The sequence below is a fragment of the Podarcis liolepis genome, assembly GCF_965112155.1.
Source record: "Podarcis liolepis genome assembly, chromosome: 6".
NCBI classification, from domain to species: domain Eukaryota; kingdom Metazoa; phylum Chordata; class Lepidosauria; order Squamata; family Lacertidae; genus Podarcis; species Podarcis liolepis.
Genome location: NC_139559.1, coordinates 2,339,404 through 2,367,172, shown reverse-complemented (window position 1 = coordinate 2,367,172; position 27,769 = coordinate 2,339,404). Strand labels below are relative to the sequence as shown.

At 47.8% G+C, this 27,769-nt stretch overlaps 1 protein-coding gene across 2 annotated transcripts in view; it reads left to right on the top strand.

Annotated features, from left to right (window-relative positions):
* TGM2 (transglutaminase 2) overlaps window positions 1–27,769 on the top strand; it is a 74,291-nt gene that overhangs the window by 14,487 nt on the left and 32,035 nt on the right. Inside the window, exons 2-3 of one of the 2 annotated variants that reach the window (XM_083507423.1) lie at window positions 5,393–5,572; window positions 25,327–25,569. In XM_083507423.1, the coding sequence (XP_083363549.1) occupies window positions 5,393–5,572; window positions 25,327–25,569 (423 nt within the window). Of the gene's footprint in view, window positions 1–5,392; window positions 5,573–7,815; window positions 7,977–25,326; window positions 25,570–27,769 lie in introns of those variants that run through there. The other variant, XM_083507424.1, reaches the window with a different exon arrangement.

The following is a 27,769-nucleotide window of genomic DNA, read 5'->3' as shown; positions in this document are numbered from 1 at the left end:
GGTACGTGGAGTACAGAAGGCGAAATAGCAAAAGAGGTAGAGAGTTCACAGTGCAGTATGTTAGATTGCCTTTCTCTGTCACAGTTATGTTCCATACCACTTTCCATGCATGAATAAAAGGAGGTGCACAGGGCAAGGTATTCCGAGTTCGATAGGTAGTACCGTCTGCCCAGGTATGACTATTCTTAATATAATCCCAAGTATAGTGACAATGAGAAGAGCCTATCATGGTAGAATCAGCTGCATCTGATGATTTATGTACACAGAATTCCCCTTGTACAGGTATAACTCGTAATGTTTAGTTGAGTTCCATCCGGGGAAATTCTGTACTTCTGCTTGGTGTGGCATTTCGCTTACCATACCAATGGCATTTAATGGTATTGGTAATAAGGGCATACCTCCCTCTGAATCATCTGGCCCAAGAGAGCAAACAAGGCAATTAGTCCTATTTGCACATTGGCTACCATCTCAGCTAAACCTACCCACATATTGTGGTCATAGCGGAATCCATATTTAGCAAATTTGGTCAGATTCAAAGACCCTTCCCTTCCCAAGGGATCAGGATTAATAATAAAATCATGTTGATGTCTAGCATATGCATTCCTTCCACAAAAGATTACCTTATTGTGATAGCATAAATATTAGTCCCAATATAATTCCCCCAGTGACAGGAATGGGGAACCACCAAGACCAAAACATATATCCCAAGGATCCCCAATGTGTAATATCCCTGATAATTGTTCCACAAGGGGGCAGTCAATCAATTGTATAAGAGAATCTTCCCTTTCACAGTCGCTGGTTCAGACGCTCCTCAAGCTTCAGGCGTGCGCAGGTCAGCCAGCTTCCAGGTTGTGGCTGCAGCAGGCCGGTCGTCTAATGTTGCCCGTGACCTAGCCCGTTCCCCGTAGGGCTAGATACAGGGGTTTTTGGAGAGAGTCAGTTTTAAAGGATTAGAGGGGTCACCTTTGCACGTCCAACTGCCTTCGGACTTCTTCAAACGGGAGTGATGAATCCAGGGGGTCACCTCAGCTACCTTCACCGCTGTTGGAGTAGAGAGCAAGACGGTGTAAGGTCCACGCCACTTAGGTGCAAGTGGATCACGTTTCCACTCTTTCACCTATATGCTATGCCAGCCTGGAGCTGATGAATCGGCTTGGCAATGCGCTCGAGGGCCCACCTGTTAAGATAAAAAACAAAACAAAACAAACAAACACGGGAGAGAGACAAAAACACGGGAGAGAGATTGCACTTGTCCCTGTGTCACATGTTCTCCTATTTGTTTGAGGTCAGTTGGAATATCCTGAACAAAGGAGGGCGGCCTCCCATACAGGAGCTCAAAAGGTGACAACTTAAGTCTTTTTGTGGGTGTGCACCGAACACGAAACAGTGTTATGGGTAACACGTCTACCCTCCTGAGACTTTAGACATATTAGTGGGCTTCTGGCATGCCCTGCAGATACCTTGCACAAGCGTCTGGCGATAGGTGGTAAGCCTGGCCAGGTGAATTGCATTGTTTGGATCCCAATTAGGATCTTCCAAGGGAAAGTTTTCCTGGAGATGACGGTCAATATTATAAATATTTCCCACTCTGGCCTACTCACGCAAATATATCTGTGCCTTTTCAATTATGTCTCTCCTTTCCTCAGTGGTGAACAGAGTATTCAGGAGCTGGCGACAATCTGTCCAAGTAGGACTATGAGTATTTATTATTGAAGTCACCAAGTCCATCATAGCCTGAGGTGGCTGTATTGCTTGCTGACCGATCAAGGTCTCCCTGTAACTTCTGTAATAATTCTCTAGGACTTGGATGTACAGGGGTTTGGGGTGGGCAATTAGTTGTTCCACTAAAGGAGACTGTAGATGGAGTTCTACTGGGACTCACAGGTGGAATAACCACTTCTGCTTGGGCTTCATTATAGGACTCCAATGCCTCCTGAAGATATTTATCATAATCTATCAAGGAATCAAGTTCTGTGACTCCACCCCCATTATTCATTCCACTTTCTTGCCTTGGGGTTACAACTGGTGGAGTGTTTGGATTTATTTGGCAAGATTCCTTTCCTAGCTTTGGCTTTTACAGCCAATAATTTGCATCGTTGGACTTTGCATTCCCTTATCCATGGAGGATTTTTATTTAATGTGCTCAGCCAAGAATCTATGTATGAAAATTGTTCTGGGCACCCTCCAGTTTCTTTGGCGATGTTAGACCAAAGTTTGCTTACTAAATTTATATCAAAGGTTCCTTGAGATGGCCATCCAATATTTTGTTTTGGCCATTCTAGTTCACATAACGTTCTCAAGCGTTCTGGCGTCATTTTGACTCCATATGCCCCTGAGAAGGCTTTCTTAAAATTATTTAACATACATTCAAAAGGTGTATTTCCCCCCTTTGAACCCCCAACTCCCATTGTATGGCCCTGTGAAGTATCCACTCAGTCACTCACACACACACCTTACTGGTAAACGAAGTAGTACTCACTCCACACTTAGGTCAGCTACACATTGTACTTTCTCACACATGCAATGCGCCAGATACTTCACCACACACTACCTCCCATTCTTCCCTTTTCCCTACACCAGATCACCATCTGATATACCCAGCCACCTAGCGTACTCAGTTCCCCTTTACTGAGACGCAGAAGTTTGATCAGGACTTCTCTTCCTCCCAATTAATTGGAGGGCCAAACCCCTTAGTGCACTTACCCTTAGCTGGTTCCCTGTTTATTTCTCTGGTCCCCCCCGGTCCGTCGCCGTCAGTGGGCAGGGTATCAGACAGACGAGACTGCTGCGTTCCCCTGGAAAAATTTTTCCAGTGCGCGCTGGGTAGGCACAGTTGTCCTCTCTCTTGTACCCCGTCCAGTAAGGCGAAGGCGCTGCGTTCCAGCAGACCACTTATCCGAGTCGCAGGCACCATAAAATGTAGCACCCTGCTTGTGGTTAACGCTTAGCTGGAATGAAATATTCAACGCAGCAACAGAGAAATTAAAAAAATAATTTATTTGTCAGACAAATAAATAAGAGGCACAGTGGTATATGGTTACCAAGCTCTGGCCTGGCCTCCTGCCATTATAGCCAGCACTTATATTTCCTTAATCCAGCCCCCTTTGCTCCTCCTATGGCTGCCTCTGTCCCATCAGCCTGGTTGAAATTCCTATTGGCTGATTGGTATAACCAATCACAAAAATACACTCATATCCTACTGTCCTTATATGGAACACAAAGAGCTATATATTGTTACATCTATAAATGACAAATAAGTAGTAATATATCTTACATGTGTCTCAACAAGGAATCTTAATTACCAGCTCACCTCTTGCCTTCCTTGCCCTCCAAAACAGATGGTTAATAATTTTAAATTTTTATCTTGAACATATGTCAAGGATCTTGAGTTTCACATCAACATTGAAAGATATCCTTCATTTGAAGGTTTCTAAACAAATGTCTGGCAGCTAATATATCAGGACAGCATTTGATGGCATCTTCTTGTCTGGCAAGAGGCTGGGCTGGCTGACTTAATTTCAAAATACAACTCTTACAACTATATGAAATAAGAATCTAGCATTTGTTAAATCCTTTGCATAATTACATTTAAGCCAGCATATTTAAACTTCCTCAAAGTAAAAAGGAAGGAACAGTTTACAGCCTCAAAATAAAATAGGAAGAAGCTTCTTTTTCCCCAGCCAAGCCAATTGCCTTTGTTTTCCATGTGCCCTTGGCTTTTTGTCCTGTGACTCAAGTTTAAGGCACATGGTTTTATTTTACTGTTTACCTACCACTTTTACAACTTAGTTGTACTCTACAGCATGCAAGGTTAGTGACCTGCTTCTCAGCCTTTTTATGACCGCAATAAACCAATAAACCAAAGGGGCCCTCTTTTCCAGGAGGATAAACATCTTGCCAAGGCTCTCTAAACAGCTGGTCTGCCTGGCATGAAACTTTTGAAAATCTAAGCCCATTTAATTTAGGAACCTGATCAAGATATAAGCCAATATATGCCTTGATTAAAAATGCAGTCTATATTCAGATGCCACAGTTTAGTCGTGTCCGACTCTTCGTGACCCCCTGGACCAGAGCACGCCAGGCACTCCTGTCTTCCACTGCCTCCCACAGTTTGGTCAGACTCACGCTAGTAGCTTCGAGAACACTGTCCCACCATCTCGTCCTCCGTCATCCCCTTCTCCTTGTGCCCTCCATCTTTCCCAACATCAGGGTCTTTTCCAGGGAGTCTTCTCTTCTCATGAGGTGGCCAAAGTCTTGGAGCCTCAGCTTCAGGATCTGTCCTTCCAGTGAGCACTCAGGGCTGATTTCCTTCAGAATGGAGAGGTTGGATCTTCTTGCAGTCCATGGGACTCTCAAGAGTCTCCTTCAGCACCAGAATTCAAAAGCATCCATTCTTCGGCGATCAGCCTTCTTGATGGTCCAGCTCTCACTTCCATACATCACTACTGGGAAAACCAGAGCTTTAACTATACAGACCTTTGTCGGCAAGGTGATGTCTCTGCTTTTTAAGATGCTGTCTGGGTTTGTCATCGCTTTTCTCCCAAGAAAATTCTAATGTACATCCCTATAATTTAGAGCCCGCTTCTGTATTCACCGGAACTGTTAAGAAGAGGTTGCTGGATGAGGCCAATGGCCCATCTCATCCAGCCTCCTTTTCTCACAGTGACCAACCAGATGCGTCTTCTGGGAAACCTGGAAGCAGGATCCGAGCACCAGACCAACTCTCCCCTCCTTAGATTCAGAAGCCTCTGACTGTGGAGACTGGGCAGAGCTAATAATAATAATAATAATAATAATAATAATAATAATAATAATAATAATAATTTATACCCCACCCTCCCTGGCCAGAGCCGGGCTCAGGGCGGCTAACCCCAATAAAATCACAGTAAAAACACAATGGGGGGGGATTTAAAATACAGGTTAAAATGCAATTCCAAATGCAGTCTCATTTTAAAAGTACCCCATAGATCAAAACCGTAACGGGAGGGAAACACAGGGGTCAGACTGAGTCCAAACCAAAGGCCAGGTGGAACAGCTCCATCTTGCAGGCCCTGCGGAAAGATGTCAAGTCCCGCAGGGCCCTGGTCTCTTGTGACAGAGCGTTCCACCACGTCGGGGCCAGTACTAATAAGGCCCTGGCCCTAGCTGAGACCAATCTAACCACCTTGCGACCTGGGACCTCCAAAATGTTGTGGGTCCTAGGCTGCGTAGGCTTTAAAGGTCAAAACCAGCACCATTGTGGCTTATAGCCCTCTCCTCTTCCCTGAATTTGTCCGATCCTCTTCCAAAGCCATCAAAGTCAGCGGCCACCCTGGCCTCCTGTGGCAGTGAGTTCCACAGCTTCACACTGCGCTGCCTGAAGAAGCACTTTCCTTCTCCTTTGTCCTCGCAGATCTCCAGCTAGAAACATGGGACCTGGAATGCGAGCGCAACAATCGGGAGCACCGGACCTCCGAAAACGGCAACGAGCGTCTGATTGTGCGCAGGGGGCAGCCGTTCACCATCACCTTGCACTTTTCCGGGAGGGAGTACCAGGAAGGCGTGGACCAGCTCACGTTCCACGTTGAGACAGGTGAGTCCTCCTTGATGCTCCTAACGCATCGTCCTCCATCATGCTGACTTCTGGACTTGGCTGGACCACAACTCCCAGGGAGGCTGGGCTGGTGCGAGTTCGAGTCCTGCAGCGCCCGGAGGGCACCAGGTTGCTCAAAATCAGTGGCAAGCAAGTAGACAGGTAGGGTTGCATAGTGGTTAGGGTGCTGGACTGGGACCTGGGAGAGGCCGGGGTTCAAATCCCTCCCCTGGGCCATGAAGGTCTTCCGGGGTGACCTGGGCCCAGTCGCTGCCTCTCAGCCTAGCCTACCTCCTGGGTAATAAATTAATAAAGCAAATAAATCTGGTTGGACTTTAGAAACCCAGTGGTGGTACTGTAGTTAAAGAGTTGGTCTGGGAGCTGGGAGACCTGGGTTCAAATCCCCTCTCTCTCAGCTTGAACTACCTCACAGGGCTGTTGGAATTAAACGAGGGTGGGGAGCCGTGTTTTCCGCTTTGAGCCCCACGCGGGAAATGATGGGGTATAAATGCAATAAATAAATACGGATTAAGGCAGCGCTGCTCTTAAGGTTCAGCCCACAAACTGAGCTGGACATTTTACAGGAATGTGAGAATCCGTTCTCGACATGCGGGCACCACAGGTCTGGATCTTGTTTTTTTTTTTTTAAAAAAAAAGATATTTATTAAAGTTTTTAAAGTATAACAGTAAAAGTGAAAAATAAAAAAATCATACAAAATAAAAACAGTTAAAAAACACATTGATTTTCCGTAACATATCTTCCTTACACTTATTTCCCCGGACCTCCTCATACCTCCCTTTTTTGTATTCCACTTCAGTTTGTTAGTTCAGCAAATCCTTACCATTAAGCTTTTACCCTTTTGTAAACCTTTTTTTTTCATATCTCTTAAAGCATTACAGCTGGAAACCGCTTAGTTTCTATCCAACATCCTTCTAACATTCATTAATTTTACAATATTTCTGTAGATAGTCTTTAAATTTCTTCCAGTCTTCTTTCACCGACTCTTCTCCCTGGTCTCGGATTCTGCCAGTCATTTCTGCCAATTCCATGTAGTCAATCACCTTCATCTGCCATTCTTCCAGAGTGGGTAGATCTTGTGTCTTCCAATACTTTGCAATGAGTATTCTTGCTGCTGTTAGGTCTGGATCTTGACCACACGCATCCTGGTCCTCAGCCCTCTCTGGTGCAAGGAAGCGCTGCATTGCTGGCTCATGCCTGGGAACTGGGTCTGAATGTTTCCCCCAGTCTCAAGGCTGCTTTTTAATGTGACTCTGGCGAAATGTCACTGGGGTGAAATAGCTTTGAATGCTGCGGCCAAATGGGTGGAAGGGCTCAATGTAAACTGAAATAACAGCCTCAAACTCATAATAATAAAGCTTGCAGTGGTGTCCAAACTTTTTTTCAAAGAGGGCCAGATTTGATGAAGTGAAGGGCCGTGAGGGTCAGCCAGAGGGCCAACCAAAGTTGTTCAGCTTTTTTTAGGATTGGAATTGTTGAGGTGTTTTTTTTAGGATTGAACCTACCAGGTTAAACCTACCAGTAGGCCGGATTAGGCCCCCAAAACGGACTTTGGACATGGCTTAAGGGTTTTTAGCCCTTTAAAAACCTCAGTTTAAAAACCTCCAGTGAAGGAGACTTCACTGCTGTCCGAGGCAGTTGAGTTAGCATCTGCCTCTGCCCAGAGTGGCAACCCAGTCAGATGGGCGGGGTACAAATAATAAAATTACTATTATGATTATTACTAAGTAATTGTGCAAGGCCACTTTTGCTCCATTGCAAGGCCACTTTTTGCCAACTGTTTTTCTTACTTTAATCAAAAACCAGCCAACAACTTGGTTCCTCCTTTTTTCCTTTCTTCCTGATTATTTTTGCCAATTTTCCCTTATTGTTCTTCTGTGGACAATGCAGCCAGGAAAGGAAAACATGGCAGAGGACGGGTGACCTCGGGCTCTGTCCCTGGCCAGGGTTCTCTCTCTCGCTTTGTTGTTGGGCTCAGGAAACACTGGTGGAAAAAAGGGAGTCATCCTCCTGGAATTTTGCAGCAGCAGCAGCAGCAGCAGCAGCAGCCAGGCCCTGGAAACCCATTTCATTTTGGCCGGTGACCTCAGAGGTGTTGCAAAAGCAAACAAGGGGCACTTTTGTGGAGGAAGCAGAAATGGAAAGAAATGATCCGGTTTGTGCAGCGAGAATGGGGGAAGCTGTGCGGGGAGCAGCTGGAGGAAGAGGCACCTTTAAGATGATGGACTGGACTTGCACTGGTTGGGAAGCTGGGATTTGAAGGAGCTGAGTATGTTTAGCCCGGAAAAGAGGAGACTGAGAGGTGACACAAGAGTCATCTTCAGACCTTTGATGGGCTGCCGTTTTCTCCGGCTCTGGAGGGGAGGACCTGAATCAGTTATCCAGGTTTGTTGTTGTTTAGTCGTTTAGTCGTGTCCGCCTCTTCGTGACCCCCTGGACCAGAGCACTCCAGGCACTCCTGTCTTCCACTGCCTCCTGCAGTTTGGTCAAACTCATGCTGGTAGCTTCGAGAACACTGTCCCACCATCTCGTCCTCTGTCATCCCCTTCTCCTTGTGCCCTCCATCTTTCCCAACATCAGGGTCTTTTCCAGGGAGTCTTCTCTTCTCATGAGGTGGCCAAAGTCTTAGAGCCTCAGCTTCAGGATCTGTCCTTCCAGTGAGCACTCAGGGCTGATTTCCTTCCGAATGGAGAGGTATGATCTTCTTGCAGTCCATGGGACTCTCAAGAGTCTCCTCCAGCACCATAATTCAAAAGCATCAGTTCTTTGGCAATCGGCCTTCTTTATGGTCCAGCTCTCACTTCCATACATCACTACTGGGAAAACCATACCTGGAACCAATTATCTGACCAAATATTAGGAAGAACTTTCTAGTGGTATGAGCCATTGGACAGTGGAACGGACTCCCTTGGAGGTTTCTAAGCAGAGGTTGGGTGTCCATCCATCAGGGATTCATTGGCTGAGATTCCTGCATCACAGAGGGGGTTGGGCTAGATGACCCTGAGGAACCCTTCCAGCTCCCCAGTTCTGTGATTCTAAGAGCCAGTATTTCTCTTCATTCATACCTTCCAGCTGTTCCTGTTCTTTTCCCGTGTGAGGGCTCTGTTACTGTTTCCTGGAGTTTGTCAAAGCAGAAGATATATCCTGCCAAATAATTAGCACGTGAAATCCAGCCCCCAGCATTCCTCTCTGAACATGATGCTTTCAGACGGGGAGATGGCGATTTGACAAAGATGTCTTGCCCTGGGAGTTAAGAACATAGAAAGATCCTTCTGGATCAGAGCAATAACACGTCTTGTCCAGCATCCTTTTTTCACAGTGGCTGACCAGATGGTTGGTGGGAAACTTGCAAGCAGGATTTGAGCACAAAACAACACTCTCCCAGCCTGAGGTTTCCAGCATAGCCATCCCAGCTAGTAGCCATCAATAGGCCTCTCCTCCAGGGATTTGGCCAGTTCTCTTTTAAGGCCATCTAAACTGATGGCCATGCCTGCCTCCTGTGGCAGGGAGTTCCAGAGTTTAACTGTGCTGTGTGAATAATGACTTTTTTTAAAATCTCTCCCGAATCTTCCAGTGTTCAGCTTCATTGTATGTCCTTCAGTTTTAGTGTTAGGAGAGAGGGGAGGGCCTCTCCTCCACCTCTTCCTCCTCTTGCATCAAACCATACCAGATCCTGACAGACCCATGGGGTTCATGAAATACCCTGCAATAATGTCCAAGAACAAAACAAATAGAAAAGCTGGACGCATGTCGTCCTCACCCTTGCAGCAACTCTGCAGCAAAAGAGAATTTGCTTCAGGGATTAACAGTTTAGATGATTCCTTGCAAGGATTAATTGATACAGGGGTCCTTCCAGACAGATGTTGAATGTGCAACTGATGCTCCTCATAAACACAAGTTTATTTGCAGCATCCCCATGAAATCATGAGCATCAAATGGCAACCAGTATACTTACCACCCCCCAATGGATTAAGATAAAGGTAAAGGGACCCCTGACCATTAGGTCCAGTCGTGGCCGACTCTGGGGTTGCGGCGCTCATTTTGCTTTACTAGCCGGCGTACAGCTCCCGGGTCATGCGGCCAGCATGACTAAGCCGCTTCTGGCGAACCAGAGCAGCGCACGTGTCAGGGGTTTAGGAGCAGAAGCACGGGCAAGGGAGGAAACAGAGAGCGAAGGGGAGGAGGCAGAAGAAAAGATGAGTGACGACGACGACCCGAGATCTCCTAGTCTTTCCAGTGAATCAGAGGATTCACAGAAAGGAGCACCAGTGGCGAGGGCAAGGGGGGAGTCTAGGGGGGGCACCCCAGGAAGACAGAGCCAGAGAGGACTCAGGGGGGAGCAGCTGGAAATCGGGACCAGCGTCACCGCCAGGAAGCAGGGAAGAGGAAGGGAGCCAGGGGGGAAGCGCTGGCAGCTCACCACAGGAGGGAGGACATGAGTCAGGAGTGGCCACACCTCCACAGGAGGGAGGACATGAGTCGGGGATGGCCACACCTCCATCGGGGAGCGAAGAAACGGTTGAGAGGAAAGTGGAAGGTTGGGCGCGCGCGCCAAGTTCAAATGCAGAGGAAGGCGGCGCAGTAAGCAGCCCCGAAAGAGAGCCAGGTCCTAAAGCCCGGCGCAAGGAGGCAGGAGGGTCTGGGTCAGCGTCAGAAGAATCCCGGAAGGAAGAAGCCCCGGGGGGTAGAGGGACCCAGAGGAGGACAGTCAGGAGGAAAAGGTGGAGCAAGGCTAGGATATTAAGTTGGTGCACACAGGGCGGAGACTCAGACGGAGCCACGCCGACCTAGCTACTAGGCGTAGAGTTGCGCGCAGCAGCGTGAGAATGGAAACTGTAATTCAATAAAGACTTTTACTTAATGACCGCTGGCTAGCGTGATCCTCTGTGAGCTAGGATCTTCAAGCAGCTCTGACAGCACGGAATCGCCGTTTACCTTCCTGCCGGAGCGGTACCTATTTATCTACTTGCACTTTGACATGCTTTCGAACTGCTAGGTGGGCAGGAGCAGGGACCGAGCAACGGAGATCACCCCATCGCGGGGATTCAAACCGCCGACCTTCTGATCGGCAAGTCCTAGGCTCTGTGGTTTAACCCACAGCGCCACCCGCGTCCCTTCTCCCCCAATGGATTACCTGCTTGCAAATTAAGCTCCCACCTGTGATTCCTGCATTGCAGGGGTTGGTTTAGACGGCTCTTGGGTGTCCCTCCAAACGCTACAATTCTATGATTCTATAAATGCTCCTAATAAATGCCTCTGGCTCCATGCGTTCTCCCAGGGCAAAGCCTCCACATGCCCTTTTGAGGCTGGGATGGGAGAAGGAGGGGAGGGGAGGGAGGCTCCCCGAGGTCTCCGACCCCATTTTATCTCGCAGCCTCAGGCAGCCAGTGGTGAGTTGAGGAGGACAAGGGCAGGAAACGAAAGGAGGAAGCTTTCCCCTGGCTTGGCCTTTCCCACAGTTCTCTGTGTGGCTTGCAAGGAAGGAGGACTCCCACTTTGTCCTTCCCTTTTCCAGATAAAACAAAGAAAGCAAAGCACCCAGAGCAGAGCTCGGGTCTCAACTTCTTCAGCCCCAGCTCCAGGGCTTAATTCGCACACAGCGCCAAGAGGTCACTGCTTGGTTTTGCTTAAGAGGTTAAGAACATCAGACGATCCCTGCAGGATCCGGTCAAAGGACCATAATAAATAAAATTTATAATGAAGCTGATGGACTATGCAGAACTTGATAAAATGACAGGGAAGATCAGATACCAACGAGATCAAAAGTTTATCGAGGACTGGGGAAAACTAGTCGAGTATTGGGGAGGTTTAAGTGATAATGAAATAACGTTTGCGGCATTTAAAGAAGCTCTGTAAAAACTAAAGAAATATTGTAAGAAAGAAAAACAGGTGTGGATGGGTGTGTTAAAAGGCAATAGGAAATGTAGGAAATGTGTAACTAAAAAGTTTAATTCGGATGATTGTCAGAATGGCTGATGGAAGTCCAAAAAACGAGAAAATTTGTAAAGTGAAAATGTTTATCTATTTTTCTTTTGGTGAAAATTAATAAAAATATTTAAAATAAATAAATAAAATTTTATTTAAATCCCGCCCTCCTCAGCCAAAGCTGGGCTCAGAGCGGCTAACAACAGTAAAGCAACAGAGCATTCTAAAATCAATTCATTTTAAAATCAAATTCAAAATCAAATTCATGGCAACCATTGGGCTAGAGTTCTATGAGGATTGCCAGGCGGAACAGCTCTGTCTTGCAGGCCCTGCGGAAAGATGTCAAGTCCCGCAGGGCCCTAGTCTCTTGTGACAGAGCGTTTAACCAGATCAGGGCCATGGCCGAAAAAGCCCTGGCTCTGTTTGAGGCCAGCCTAACCTCCCTGTGGGCCAGGATCTCCAAGATGTTTTTGTTTGAAGACCGTAAGGTCCTCCGTGGGACATACCAGGAGAGGCGGTCCCGTAGGTACGAGGGTCCTAGGCTGCATTGGGCTATAAAAGTTAAAACTAGCACCTTAAACCTGATCCTGTACTCCACCGGGAGCCAGTGCAGTTGGTATAGCATCGGGTGAATGTGATCTCGCAGCGAGGACCCCATAAGGAGTCTTGCCGTGGCATTCTGCACCCGCTGGAGTTTCTGGGTCAGTCTCAAGGGCAGCCCCATGTAGAGCAAATAATCAAGTCTGGAGGTGACCGTCTCGTGGATCCAGTCCTCTATCCTTTTCTCATTGGGCCAACCAGTTGCCACAGTCAGAGGCAGCGATGTTCCTGAATCCCAGTTGCTGGAAATTTCTGGAGGGGGAGAATGTTACTCTTGTGCTCAAATCCTGGTTCGCCACATGCAGCTGCATGGCCATTGTGAGAACAGCATGCTGGACTAGATGGGGTGCTGGCCTGATCCACCTTATGTTCTTATGAATTAAGTACAAAATAGCTTTTCCTCCTGGGCTTTGCCCAGGATCCCTAGAACAAAGGCGCCCCTGGACATGTGCAAAAGGTGCTCCTTTTGACCTGTGATAACAGAAAGGCATACTTTTTTTATCAAGAGGGGCTACACTTGTGACATGTTTGCAACAAGCCTCCCAGATAATATCACAGCAACAGGTGTGGGTTCAACTCATCCACCCACGTTTCTCAGGGCAATCTGTCCTGTGACAAGCAAAGCTGGGGCAAGGCAGGTGTCCTAAGAACGCAGCGTCCAGAGTTTTCCTCCATTTCAGTTGGACCTGTGTAGGAGAACATCCTGGTGGATCATACAGTCATAGAGTTGGAAGATACCTTTACTTCAGCCTCTGCAGTGCAGGGATCTCAGCTAAAGAATCCATGAGACATGGCCACCCAACCTCTGCTTGAAAATCTGCAAAGAAGGAAGGTCCACCACCTCTCAAGGGAGACCGTTCCACTGCCAAACAGCTTACGGGCAGAAAGTTCTTCCTAATGTTGAGTCAGAATCTCCTTTCTTGTAACTTGACGCCATTTGTTTGAGTCCTACCCTCCAGAGCAGCATACGTAAAACAACCCTGCTCCATCTTGTTTCCTGCTTGGCAGGGGGTTGGACTCGATGGCCCTTGTGGTCTCTTCCAACTCTATGATTCTATGATTCTATGATCTTCCATATGAGAGCCCTTAAGATAATTGAAAATGGCTATTGTATCTCCAGGCTAAACATACCCAATTCCCTCGACTGTTCCTCATCAGGCTTGGTTTCCAGACCCTTGATCATCTTGGTCGCCCTCCTCTGCACACCTTCCAGCTTGTCAACCTCCTCCTCAAGTTGTGGCGCCCAGAACTGGACACTGTTTTCCAGGTGTAGTCTGACCCAGGCAGAATAGGGTGGTCCTATTAAAGGTAAAGGGACCCCTGACAGTTAAGTCCAGTTGCGGTTGACTTGGGGGTTGCGCTGCTCATCTCGCTTTACTGGCCGAGGGAGCCAGCGTTTGTCCACAGACAGTTTTTCTGGGTCATGTGGCCAGCATGACTAAGCTGCTTCTGGCGAACCAGCGTAGCGCACGGAAACACCATTTACCTTCCCACCGGAGTGGTACCTATTTATCTACTTGCACTTTGATGTGCTTTTGAACTGCTAGGTTGGCAGGAGCAGGGACCGAGCAACGGGAGCTCACCTTGTTGTGGGGATTCGAACCACCGACCTTCCGATCGGCAAGTCCTAGGCTCTATGGTTTAACCCACAGCGGTACCCGCGTCCCTTCCTATTAAAGGTAAAGGGTCCTATTACTGAATCTCATTGCTTGCAATTGGAATCCCTTGGATTGGGTCCTGCCCTCCAGAGAGCAGGAGAAAACCAGCTTTCTCCATGTTCCATGGGACAGTCCTTCAGATATTTGAAGATGGCTCTCCTCTCACCTGACAGCCTTCTGCCCTGAACGACGAGGGCACCAGAGAAGACCCGACCCCAGGATAAGGGACCTTTGTGAGAAAGATGAGGCTCCAGCCCACGCCCTGATGTTTCGACCCAGCCTTCCCAGAGCAAAGTGTACCAGTCTGGATTTATCCACCCAGGTGGTGAAAGGCCCTTTGTCTCTCCCCCAGGGCAGACCTCAGGTTCCAGGAAGTCTGGGCAGTGAGAGGCTGACAGGAGGGCCTCCTCCACCTCGCTGTGCAAAGAGAAGGTCTTGTTGATGAGCCACGGGGGTGGGATGGTCCGGTCTGTTGTGAGGCCGCAGGGCTGCGCATAAACAGATCCTGTGGATGTTTCCGATGGAGGAGGGCCTTGCGTTCCCCCACCCTGTAATTCTTTGCATTTGTCCGAGGGAGGAAGAACACAGTGAGCTTGTTTGGGAAGAAGGCGGAGGAGAAAGAGCTACTCCTGTTCCCCGGGGGGCTGAGTAATGGCTCCGGCGACTCAAGGAAGCCGTAGCCTAGCCTTGTTCTCACGCTCAAGTGTCCCAGCAGGATCACACACACACACACACACACACACACACACACACACACACCGCCCTGCTCCAAGGAGGGAGGGCAAGCAGGCTGCGCACACCATTGTGAACTCATGTTTATTTTCGTACACAGACTCCAGCTCCGTCCACAACTAGGGGGGGGGGGAGGAGCAGCGCAGGAGACCAGGACTTCGCTGGAGGCTTCTCAGCAGAGGCTGGACGTCCGTCTGTTGGGGATTCTTGAACTGGGAGTCCTGCAATGCAAGGGGGTTGGTCTAGATGACCCTCAGGGTCCCTCCCAACCCCCCCTGCCGTTCTATGATTCACTGACCTCATAAGGTGGTGGACTCTCCTTCCTGGGAGGTGCTGGGTGGCCAGCTGTCAGGGATTCCCTGGCTGCCATTCCTGCTTTGCGGTGGGTGGGTCTAGAGGACCTTTGGGTGCCCCTTCCAATTCTACCGTTCTATGATCTTTCATATGAAGCTACAATGTCCCTCAGCTCCCAGGATGCCCAGAGCTAGAGGGGACATTTGAACCAGGGGGCAGCTGTCCAAAGTCTGTTTGGGGAGCCCGGCAGTCGATTTAATCTGGCCCCATAGTAGTATATGTCCTGGGGTAAAATCCTAAATAAACAACCTTGGGGTCAAATCCTTTAAAAAGCCCAACAACTTAGGGGTAAAATTCTAAAAAAAGCTCAACAACTTCAGCAGCTTTGGTCGGCCCTCATGCATGTTCACATCATCACATCTGGCCCTCTCTGACCCAAATCTGGCCCTCTGGCCCAACCTTCGCCAACCTGGTGCCCTCAAGATCTTTTGGACCAGGGCTCACGCTGGCTGGAGCTGATGGGAGCAGTAGCACCTGAGTGGCACCTGAGCAAAGGGGTGTCAGGAGGTAGGAACAGAAGACCTGGGGCCCATCAGAAAATGCCAGGGCCACCCCTACAAGTGCCTCTGCTCCAAGGCCCTTCTGTGGCACAAACTGCCCAAAATTCCTGCATTGCAGGGGGTCGGACTAGATGTCCCTTGAGGGTCCCTCCCTTCAACCCTGCAGTTCTCAGATTCTGAGTTTAGCAGACAGTCAGGAGCGGAAGTCTGTGACCAGCCCTGGCACTCCGTGAAAGCTGTGAATCATCGTGGGCAGACGGGCGGGGAGGGCGGGCGTGAAGCATGAGTCTGCAGTTCACCCCTTGCCGAACCCTCCGTCTCGGGTGGAGCCTTGGAAGAGGGCAGGGCCTCTTTTTGCAAGGCTCCCTGTCGCTTGTGGGCTGCGCCTGGACAGAAGCAAAAGGGAGCTCTGTCTTCAGGGCATCTTGCCTTCTGACCACTGGCCAGTGGAAGTTTACAGCCATCCCTCAAAACAACCTGGCTATTTAAGGGCAGCCAGTGCAGGCTTTCCAGTACATAGTCCAGAAGGTCTGGGTCATCCCCAAGGGCTTGTCTCAACCACAGCACAATCATGGCACGCAGAATGTTGCAGCACGGTTGCTGACAGGGGAGTGCTATCATAGAATCATCATAGAATCATAGAGTTGGAATAGACCACAAGGGCCATCGAGTCCAACCCCCTGCCAAGCAGGAAACACCATCAGAGCACTCCTGACATATGGTTATCAAGCCTCTGCTTAAAGACCTCCAAAGCAGGAGACTCCACCACACTCCTTGGCAGCAAATCCCACTGTCAAACAGCTCTTACTGTCAGGAAGTTCTTCCTCATGTTTAGGTGGAATCTTCTTTCTTGTAGTTTGCATCCATTGCTCCGTGTCCGCTTCTCTGGAGCAGCAGAAAACAACCTTTCTCCCTCCTCTATGTGACATTGTGGGAAAATGATTGCTTGTACATGAGAGCATGAGCAAAGTTCTTATTGTTACAGGGTGATCTCATAGCTAGAAGCATCCTTGGAGCATGAATAGCGCGTGAACAGCTCGTGCTGTCCCATATGATTGGCTAACGTAGCATGGCCTGATCGCTCGCATGGTCTAGTACCAAGGTCTTTATCTGCTGGCTAGAACAAATTGCTTGATTTGTATTTTTTGTATCTTTCTATTTCACACATTTCACACAATAAAAGCTGTGCTGCATTAGCCCTAGAAGCAGCCATATTTCGGAACCTATCATGGTGTGAGACTGATTTTTCTCTGGATGCCGAGCTGTAACTCGACAATTGGTGCCCTCACCAACACGTCGTTCATCCACGTAGTGGATCCCTGGTGAGTGCTCCCGTGTGACTGCCTTCGGACTTCACGTTGTTTTTCATTATTCAGCACTCACCTACACGTCGTTCATCCACGTAGTGGATCCCTGGTGAGTGCTCCCGTGTGACTGCCTGTTTTTCATTATTCAGCACTCACCAACACGTCGTTCATCCACGTAGTGGATCCCTGGTGAGTGCTCCCGTGTGACTGCCTTCGGACTTCACGTTGTTTTTCATTATTCAGCACTCACCTACACGTCGTTCATCCACGTAGTGGATCCCTGGTGAGTGCTCCCGTGTGACTGCCTGTTTTTCATTATTCAGCACTCACCAACACGTCGTTCATCCACGTAGTGGATCCCTGGTGAGTGCTCCCGTGTGTACAACGTTCAGCTCTCACCTCGCCCCGCAAGGGCTGCAGACGCGTCGTTCATCCACGTAGTGGATCCCCGGTGAGAGCTCCCGTGTGAATGTGATTCTGGACTACGTTACGGACTTATCAGCACTTATCTCCGCCCGGACAGGGCAAAAGGCGCCTCTCTCTCATCCTCCTACGGATCCCTCGGTAAGTGCTCCCTGCTCTTTTTGCAACTCTTGCAATCAAAGAAAAATCAGTCTCACACCACCTCCTCCGCCCAAGGCCTCTGGCACCGCTTCTACTACTCCTCTCCAAGAATCTCTCCGTGCCGCCGCTCCGTTGTTGCCTTTTGATTCTGATACTCCAAATCACTTTCCTGTGATTGCTCCTGCACCCCCAGCCCCCGTCATGCTGACCCAAACCGATGTTCTCGATGGGCTGACGGGAGGAGGCAATTTTCTTACTGCTGCCCAACAGCTAACTCTCCATCCTCAGTATTGGGAGGCCACTACAGCCTCAGCCCAAGAGGCTCTGGCCTCTGTCCCTGATGACAAGACTGAGCGCAATGGCCGATGGAGAAGCGTTAGACAAGGTCCTGCAAAGCCCTATGGACAATTTGTTGATCACTTGTATAATACCTTCAAGCGGCAAGTTCAGGACCTGGCAGCACAAGAACTGATTGTACGCCAGCTTGCGTTTGATCATGAGGACTGTAAGCAAGTGCTGCGCCCTTTGATGGCAACATCAAATATAGCCATTGCTGATATGCTTAAAGCCTGCCAGTCAGTGGACACTGCTAGCCACGGCCTGCTAGCCACGGCCTTGTCCTCCGCCGTGTCCCAAAATCCTGCAAAGGCTACAACCTGTTGGATTGACAGTGGCTAAGGAGAAAATCCAGCGGACCTTACCTATTACGTGCCTGGGACACAAGCTGCCAGCATCTGCAGCCATTCCAGTCACGCCTCAACTACAGTTTCCTGATCTTAAACTGGTGGATTTACAACAAACTCTTGGACAGCTGAATTGGATAAAGAGTTATTTGGACCTGCCCACCTCCACTCTGTCTCCACTATTTTCTGCCCTTAAGGGACACAAGAATCCAGCAGACAAGATCACAATCACCTCTGCAATGGAAGAGGCTCTTCCACAGCTGTTCCAGTGTTTCCTGGCACGCTGAAAGGCCATCTTCATCCCTACTGCATTGGCCCCCCTTCCCCCTGGGAAGCCACCGTTTCTACCACTTATCGTTACAGTTTTGCCGCCTCTTGTCTGGGAAATGAACCTGGCTTTGAAGGATGCCCTCGTCAGACCGGCATCGCCTGGGTTTTGCCCCCCAATAGCGACCATCCCATCTGTGTCACCACGTTTCGTTGGGCTTGGACTTTTGACTCAGCAGTACAAGGAGCAATACATCAGACTTATTTACAGCAAATGGGCTCCTGTATCTGCAGAAATGGTTGTGTGACTTCTTCTGGATTGTGGTTTTTACATGCCAATAATCGAGCCACGAAATATCACACAGGTTGCTCGGAAACAGCCATTGGACTAATTTACCATTCTCATCCTTATTGGCATCGCTTGGATTTTACCCCCCGGATCTCTCCTTTTTTTCTCCTCCCTCAGGAGTCCTGCCTTATGATGTGTTCCCCTGAGCATGTACAGAGGACTGTCTTGGAACTATTGTGGACTCTTGGCAAGGGAGGGGTGTGGGAATTTTAGTGTGTTCCAGTTGTTTCATTTTTGTGCTTTGGCATGGTTCCCGGACAGAAAGCAACTTGCAATATGGTTTTTTTAGCAAGGCCCACAAAAACAATGGGCTCTGTTCTCGACCTTGTTGCAACTTTTTTAGTTACAGCAAGCAGCATATGCTTAGCTACTGCCTTTTAGCTGCTGAGAAAAATGATTTTTAAAAGTTTTGAGAAGTTTTGAGCTTTTTTTGGTGATGGTATTCTAGCATTCCAGTAAATGCTTCATTTAAGATTAGCAATAATATGAAGGACAATCGTATAAGTTTATCACCTGTGTTTTGTTGCTTGCAGTAATCCCCTTTGCCTTTTCTGGAACCTGCACGTTAGGCATAGTGGTACCCTTGGTGTATAAAATAGATAAGCTCCCAGCGGTCCGTTTGCGTAACAGAAGGGAAGTACAATCACCTATTTCTCAATATACAGGGACAGCCATTTCTAGGTCCCTTCTGCCTTCTTTAGGTGCAGCCATGAATTACCGTGATTTGCATAAATTGGCAAATTGGACAGAAAATTTGTTTAATTCCACCATTTTGGCTTTAAAAATGATTAACAAAGAAATATCAGAAATAAGAAATGTAGTTCTTCAACATCATTATGCTTTAGATGTGATCCTTGCTTCTAAAGGTGGAATTTGTGCCTTAATTCATTCTCATTGCTGCATGTATATAACTGATCAATCGACCAATATCTCTGCTACTATTGATCATATGGAACAAATGATAGCCCATAATCCTTTGAATCCACCTGAAGGTTTTGATCCATGGGAGTGGTTGTCTTCTTGGTTACCCAATGGAGTATGGTTAAGAAAAGTATTATTGATTGTAATTGCATGTATTGTTGGTTTTATTATGGTGTGTTGTTGCATTCAATGCATACCCTCTTTGATTTCCCAATGCACTGCATGGTGGCACCGACCACGGCCCACCACAGGGGTTACAAGAGGAATTTATGTTGCAAAGTGTAGACGCTTAGGCAATGAAGTGTACGATTTGGACTAATGGTCCCTCTTTTCCTCTAACAATATAAACAAGAAAAGAGGACATGTGGGAAAATGATTGCTTGTACATGAGAGCATGAGCAAAGTTCTTATTGTTACAGGGTGATCTCATAGCTAGAAGCATCCTTGGAGCATGAATAGCGCGTGAACAGCTCGTGCTGTCCCATATGATTGGCTAACGTAGCATGGCCTGATCGCTCGCATGGTCTAGTACCAAGGTCTTTATCTGCTGGCTAGAACAAATTGCTTGATTTGTATTTTTTGTATCTTTCTATTTCACACATTTCACACAATAAAAGCTGTGCTGCATTAGCCCTAGAAGCAGCCATATTTCGGAACCTATCATGGTGTGAGACTGATTTTTCTCTGGATGCCGAGCTGTAACTCGACATGACATCCTTTTCTATATTTGAACATGGCTATCATATCACCCCTTAACCTCCTCTTCTCCAGGCTAAACATGCCCAGCTCCCTTAGCCGTTCCTCATAAGGCATCGTTTCCAGGCCTTTGACCATTTTGGTTGCCCTCCTCTGGACACGTTCCAGTTTGTCAGTGTCCTTCTTGAACTGTGGTACCCAGAACTGGACACAGTACTCCAGGTGAGGTCTGACCAGAGCAGAATACAGTGGCACTATTACTTCCCTTGATCTAGATGCTATACTCCTATTGATGCAGCCCAGAATTGCATTGGCTTTTTTATAGCTATAGATGGGTGGAGTTTTTTTTTTTATTATTATTATTATTATTATTATTATTATTATTATTATTATTATTAGCCCCCATAAGCATATAACGCCTGTGCTCAGAGATGTGCACCGATTGCTGATTTTGCTCCCAAGTCAAGTTCAAGAAGTTACTGTTCACATATAAATTGTGGGAACTAGGATTTCAGCTCTGGAAAACATCACATTTCCTGTGATAATTTCTGAAAGTTAATAAAGGTTAGTTTATTTAGCAATTGTATTTAATTTCAGAGCTTATGTGAAAGCTAGAGACTGGGCAGTTTAACCCTTTTGTTTGTTCCCTTTCCCCTCACAAAAAATACGAAAGACACTCTTTTAAAGATTAAATAATAACTTTTCCTCACGGTGTCCTTGCACTTGTTAGATTAAATGCATACGTACAAGGCAGGCAGGTCTTACTTAGGTTAGTAATGCACTGCAGAGATTTATCACTGAGGCTAAAACTCCAACAGACTCACATTAACTTGGAGGCAGGCAGCAGCAAAACAGAACAAACCTACTAATCAGTTGCTCTAACAACACAAAAAAGGATATAATTAACTGCCATAACTGTGCCAACTTATGCAACAGCCTTGGGCACAAGGTATAGGATTGTCACAAGGTTCTTTCTTAAAACGTTGCAGCCCTTGTGAGTATCAACCTTTGACTTTGGAAGCACTTATCCCATATAAATCCCTTCGCAATTTGGGACCAGTTTACCCTTCCCCATATGCACCCATCTGACCTCTTCAAACTGTTGCAGCTGCACCTAATAATAATAATAATAATAATAATAATAATAATAATAATAATAATTTATTATTTATACCCCGTCCATCTGGCTGGGTTTTCCCAGCCACTCTGGGCAGCTTCCAACAGAACACTAAAATAAAATAACCTATTAAACATGAAAAGCTTCCCTAAAGAGGGCTGCCTTCAGATGTCTTCTAAAAGTCTGGTAGTTGTTCTTCTCTTTGACATCTGAAGGGAGGGCGTTCCACAGGGCGGGCGCCACCACCGAGAAGGCCCTCTGCCTGGTTCCCTGTAGCTTTGCTTCTCGCAATGAGCGAACCACCAGAAGGCCCTCGGAGCTGGACCTCAGTGTCCGAGCAGAACGATGGGGGTGGAGACGCTCCTTCAGGTATACTGGGCCAAGGCCGTTTAGGGCTTTAAAGGTCAACACCAACACTTTGAATTGCGCTCAGAAATGTACTGGGAGCCAGTGTAGGTATTTCAGGACGGGTGTTATGGGGTCTCGGCGGCCACTCCCAGTCACCAGTCTGGTTGCCGCATTCTGGATTAGTTATAGTTCCTGGGTCATCTACAAAGGTAGCCCCACGTAGAGCACATTGCAGTAGTCCAAGCAGGAGATAACCAGAGCATGCACCACTCTGGTGAGACAGTCTGCGGGCAGGGAGGGTCTCATCCTGAGTACCAGATGGAGCTGGTAAACAGCTGCCCTGGACACAGAATTGACCTGCGTCTCCATAGACAGCTGGGAGTCCAGAATGACTCCCAGGCTGGGCACCTGGTCCTTCAGGGGCACAGTTGCTCCATTCAGGACCAGGGAATCCCGTTCCACATTTGCAAGGAACTCATATTTTAGTGTGGCAGCCGCTACACTTTGGAACTCCCTGCCTCTTGACATCTGGCAGATACCTTCACTGTCCCCTTTCCAGCACCTGCTGAAAACATCCTTGCTTAGATAAGCCTATCCAGATGTTTAGGAAGTTGGTGCGAGTTTTAAATCTGCTCTTAGTCAATTGTTCTTTTTGCATGCCTCGAATTACTGTTCATTTTTCTTAGCGGTCTTTTAACTTTTTGCAAGCCAGTGTGAGGTGTGTTTGGGCTTTTTTTGCAATCCCAGCGGCTTATACCTTTTATAAATCGCGTGGGATAATAAATGCCTTGCTGCCTTGAAAACGTGGACGCTGCCGGTTATGGGACACAGGGCTCCCACGTTGCATAAAAGGAGTCTGTCTGGAGGTATCAATCCTTGTCTGAATTTCACCTTGTTAACTTGTGCTGGGGAGAAAGAGATGGCGAGGGAATCGCCTTACATGGCAAGATGCTCCCTTGCTCGTTCTCAGATTTATGGGCTTGTGGGATTGCTGGAGCAAAACCGCCGGCGGGGTGAGGCCACCCGAAATGTGTGCCTTGGTTCAGGAGTCTATTTATTGACACGGAATGACGAGGGACGGGGCTGGTGCACAAAGCACAGCTTTGATAAATCTGCTCCGCCAAGGACGCCTCTCCTTTGCTGGCCTCGTCCTGCATCAGCCCATGACCCTGTTGTCTCTTAGCGGTGGAACAGCTTGCAACCTTGGTGGCTGGGGGCGTGATCCTGTGACCCTCAGGAGACGCAGCTCAGGTAGCCTCATCAGGAAAACCTTCTCCTTCCAAAGCAGCCACACCCTAGAAAAATGCTGGAAATAAACGCTCTCCAATAAAGCTCTTCAAAGGAACAAACCTCGCAGCCCATTGACTGCTCTTGAGACACAATGCTGTCTGTCAAGGTTTTGCCTTTTACTCCATCGGCCCCTGAATTTGGCTTTTTCCTCCCACCTGTGAAGCCAGCAGGGCACTTCAACCCCAGAGGCTTAAACTGGTCCAATCCCTCTTTCCAGGGAAATGTGGGAACTGTAGTTCCGTGAGGTGGATCGGAGTCTCCAAATGACTCCTGCCACCCTTGGCAAACTACCATCTTACCATCAGAAAGCAGTTTCCGGGGTTTAGTTGGAATCTCCTTTCACAAAATCATAGAACTGTAGAATGGTCGACTTGGACAGGGACCTCAAGAGTCATCTAGTCTAACCCCTTGGCAAACTACAGTTCCCATGATTCTTGGGGGGGAGGAACCCTATCTGTTAAAAGTGGCATAAAACTGCTATAAATGTGGGGGGGCCACCAGGTGGTGTCTTGGAAGATGGCCGACAATAACATCTCTCCAACCCATACGAGGTAATTAAGAGGCTGCTATGGGAAGTATGCAGTCTTCCTACCCCCCCCCCCAGGAGATGGGGGGGCTGCCTTGCCAGCGGTGTCCACAACACACCCCCGGATTCGAGAGAACGGGGTGCCGGTCACTTGGCACGAGCCCTCGATGAGGTCGGCTCTTCCTGACGCTGGTTCGCTTTAGCTCGGAATTATAATTGGAAACATATGATTGGAATGAAGCTAAAGCACATACATCAAGCAATGTTCGGGAGATAAGACTGCTGATTAATGGATCTCTGTGACCGGAGTGACGGATGGATAAGTAAATCAACTGATGAACCACCATTAAGAGACTGGTATGTTTGGAATGAAGGGGGGTGGAGGAAAAAACTTTTCTTTTCTTTGCATTATGTGATATAAATAACCCTCCACCCCAGAAAGAAATAAGATTGTTGCGCTTTACTAACCACAAGCAGGAATTCAAGAACTGTGTGGAGTGGATTATAGTTAAAGAGATGATTGGTAAACAACGAGAACGGAGGAAAATTTTATGACGCAGCATAAAATGGCGTCTCGCTAAGACAGGCTTGCCTGAGAAAGAAAGACAGGGGGAGGAGAATCAGGACCATTGGAATGAGAATGTTGGTTGGAATGTGATCTTAACCTGACAGAGCCCTCCTGATATACTTGGCAAGCCTGAGAAAATTAAAGGACAGACCAAAGATTAATTTTTTATGGAAGCGTGGAATGGTGGCTGTCCCTGAGTGATATGATCTTTGGAGAGTACAAAACCCACACAGAGGATGCCTGTCTCTAATCCGCTTGTGAAGATTATCAGAGATCGCAAAGAAAGGAATATATGATAACAACAAGAAGATGAAGAAAGTAATAAAGGACTATCTGGATTGAACTGGATAGAACTGTTTAATTAAAGCAGCAATATAAGTGATGTTTGGACTCGTTCGGAGCTTGACGTATGGGTACCCCCAACAAAATTTAAAATTTGGCTGTATAATTTGGAACTAATGGAACTTAGTGATTTGGTTAATGTGATGTGATTGGCCTGTTAATAAAAATTATTATTATTATTATTATTATTATTATTATTATTATTATTATTATTTTAAAAAACTGCTATAAATGTACCATGTGGGAGAGGTTCTGCTTGCTTTGGGTCTGATGGCTGATCGCTTTTAAACTGGGAGTGGCTAAGGTCGTCCGTTTCACAGCTGAGCAGCTCTTTCCATCAGAAAGTTGTTTCCGGTGTTTAATTGGAATCTCCTTTCACAAAATCATAGAACTGTAGGATGGCTGATTTGAAAGGGACCCCCAGGAGTCATCTAGAATCAATTTGATTCCCTCCCCCTCTTCTTTTTTCCTTTCCCCTCCTGTGATGGAACTCCTATTTGGGGACTTCCCTGGCTTTTTTCTGGCCCACATAGGACCAGTCTGCAAAGTTAGCCTTGGTGAAAACTTGACGCTTTCATCCCCCCAAAAGTTTTTGATTTGAGTTTCCATTGAAATGAGGCTGCATTTTAATATTTTAATGTTTTAATGTTGTATTTTAATCTTGTTTTAAAGTTGTATTTCAATCAGTTTGTTTTTATATCGGGTGTTAGCTGCCCTGAGCCCAGTCTTGGCTGGGGAGGGCAGGGTATAAATAAAATGTATTATTATTATTTATTATTATTAGTCCAACCCCCTGCAATGCAGGAATCTCAGCTCAAGCATCCCTGACAGATGGCCATCCAACCTCTGCGTAAAATCGCCCAAGGAAGGAGCGTCCGTTCCACTGCAAAGCGGCTTTTGCTGTCTGGCTGCTGCGTTCTGCACCGTATCCCTAGTTCATGCGCAGAGAGCTCTGACCACCGGCCTGTTTTGCTTCCTCCTCCTGCAGGGCCCTGCCCCATCGAGACATCGGGGACCAAATCTCTCTTTCCCCTTTCCTGCTCCCTGGAAGAGGCTGTCTGGAGCTCAGCCGTGGAATCCCAGGAGGGGACCTCTCTTACTCTGTCCATCTCCTCCCCTCCTGACGCCCGGATCGGCCGCTACCGCCTGACCATGGACGCGGCCACTGACCACCAGGGCTCCAGCTTCAGCCTGGACGAATTTGTCCTGCTCTTCAACCCTTGGTGCCCAGGTAGGTGATTGCAAGCCTTGGCAGGAGCCTGCGTCATCACGGGCGCATCTGGCTCAGTGCTCACCAACCTGACGCCTTCCAGATGTTTTAGACTACAGTGTCCATTAACCTTGGCCAGCACCGTCCTGCTGATGCTGCCGCCCCAAACATCTGGAGAAGGACACGAGGTTGGCAAAGATTGGTTTGCAGTGACCAGCAATGGACAAGAGTCTTTTGCAGTCCTGCCTGGAATTGCTGGGGATTGATGCTGCAACCTTCTAGATGCAAAGCAGCCATGGATAGAGTGGTATTAGAGCATGTGCTCTGTGTGCAGAAGGCTCCCAGTTCCAGTCTGTAGGAACTCCAGTTTGAAGGGATCTCAGGCCGAAGGGCTGCAGAATCCTGGGACAGTTAGAAGGAGGCAGACCCATGTGGAAGGAGGCTGGCTTGGAGAGAGTTGGTCTGTCTACCTCAGTATTGTCTACACGGGTGGGCAGCATCTCCTGCTCCCCCACTGCCTCCTCCCCCAGACAAGGCTTTGTGTTTCTAGTGCAGGGAGACCACATTCCCCAGCAAACTCCACTGAAAGTGTTACAGTTCCTCTCCTTATTATCGCAGTCTTGCACAGCCTAACCTGGGCGGCAACACTGCTGGCGACGCTTTGCATTTCTGTCGCGTCTTTTCAGTATCCCATATGATGCTGCCAATGAGCATTATCTTACCACCTTTGTCTGTGTCAGTGTTCAAAGGTTGAAATGCGCCCACGGGGTTTGGATGCTAAAGTGGAACAGACACACAGAGCAGAGCAAAATGGAGGATTATTTTAGATTCCAACTAAGTTTGTTCTGGGTATAAGCTTTCATGTGCATATCTGAAGGTATTCGAAGAAGTGTGCATGCACACGAAAACATATACCCAGAACAAACTTAGTTGGTCTCTAAGGTGCTACTGAACAATTTTTTTATTTATTTCGACTGCGTCAGACCAACACGGCTACCTACTTGAATTTAGATTCCCTTGACTTGAAGGAGTGGCTGGAGCAATCTGCAATGTTTGCTCCAAGATTCTTTGCCGTGTTGCTGGGGCGCTGCTCCTGGGTCACCCCACTGTCCTTGGTGACATCAGAAGGGATCTGTTTTCTCAGTTTCTAGGCTTTCCCAGAAACAGTGCAATGTAGTGAAAATAAAAAAAATTCCTTCCAGTAGCACCTTAAAGACCAACTAAGTTAGTTCTTGGTATGAGCTTTCGTGTGCATGCACACTTCTTCAGATACCTTTCATGTGAAAGGTACATGAAAAGATACATGAAAGTGCAATGTAGTGGTTAGAGTGTTCGCCTAGGACCAAATCTCTTCCCCCCAGCCATGAAGATCACTGTGTGACCTTGGGCCAGCGCTTGCTTTTCACCCTAACCTACCTCACAGGGTGGTTGTAGGGATTAAATGAAGACTGGAATCACGTATGCAGGTGGTGCTGTGATCTAAACCACTGAGCCTCTTGGGCTTGCCAAAAAGCAGTTTGGCAGTTCGAATCCCCGCGACGGGGTGAGCTCTCGTTGCTCGGTCCCAGCTCCTGCCAACCTAGCAGTTTAAAAGCACGCCAGTGCAAGTAGATAAATAGGTACCGCTGTGGCGGGAAGTTAAATGGTGTTTCTGTGCGCTCGGCTTTCTGTCATGGTGTCCCATTGCATCAGAAGTAGTTTAGTCCTGCTGGCCACGTGATCTGGAAAGCTTTCTGTGGACAAACGCTGGCTCCCTCAACCTGAAAGTGAGATGTGCGCCGCAACCCCAGAGTCATCTTTGACTGGACTTAAAGATCCAGGGGTCCTTTACCTTTTACCTGGGAGGAAAAATTGGGCTATAAAGATTCTAGATAAAGGTAAAGGTAAAGGGACCATTGACAGTTAAGTCCAGTCGCTGACGATTCTGGGGTTGCGGTGCTCATCTCGCTTTACTGGCCAAGGGAGCCGGTGTTTGTCCGCAGACAGCCGCTTCTGGTGAACCAGAGCGATGCACGGAAATGCTGTTTACCTTCCCGCCGGAGCGGTGCCTATTTATCTACTTGCACTCTGACATGCTTTCGAACTGCTAGGTTGGCAGGCGCAGGGACCTAGCAATGGGAGCTCACCCCATGGCAGACCTTCTGATCGGCTAGTCCTAGGCTCTGTGGTCTAGACCACATTCTAGTCCTCATTTAATCCCCACAACAGCCTTGTGAAGTAG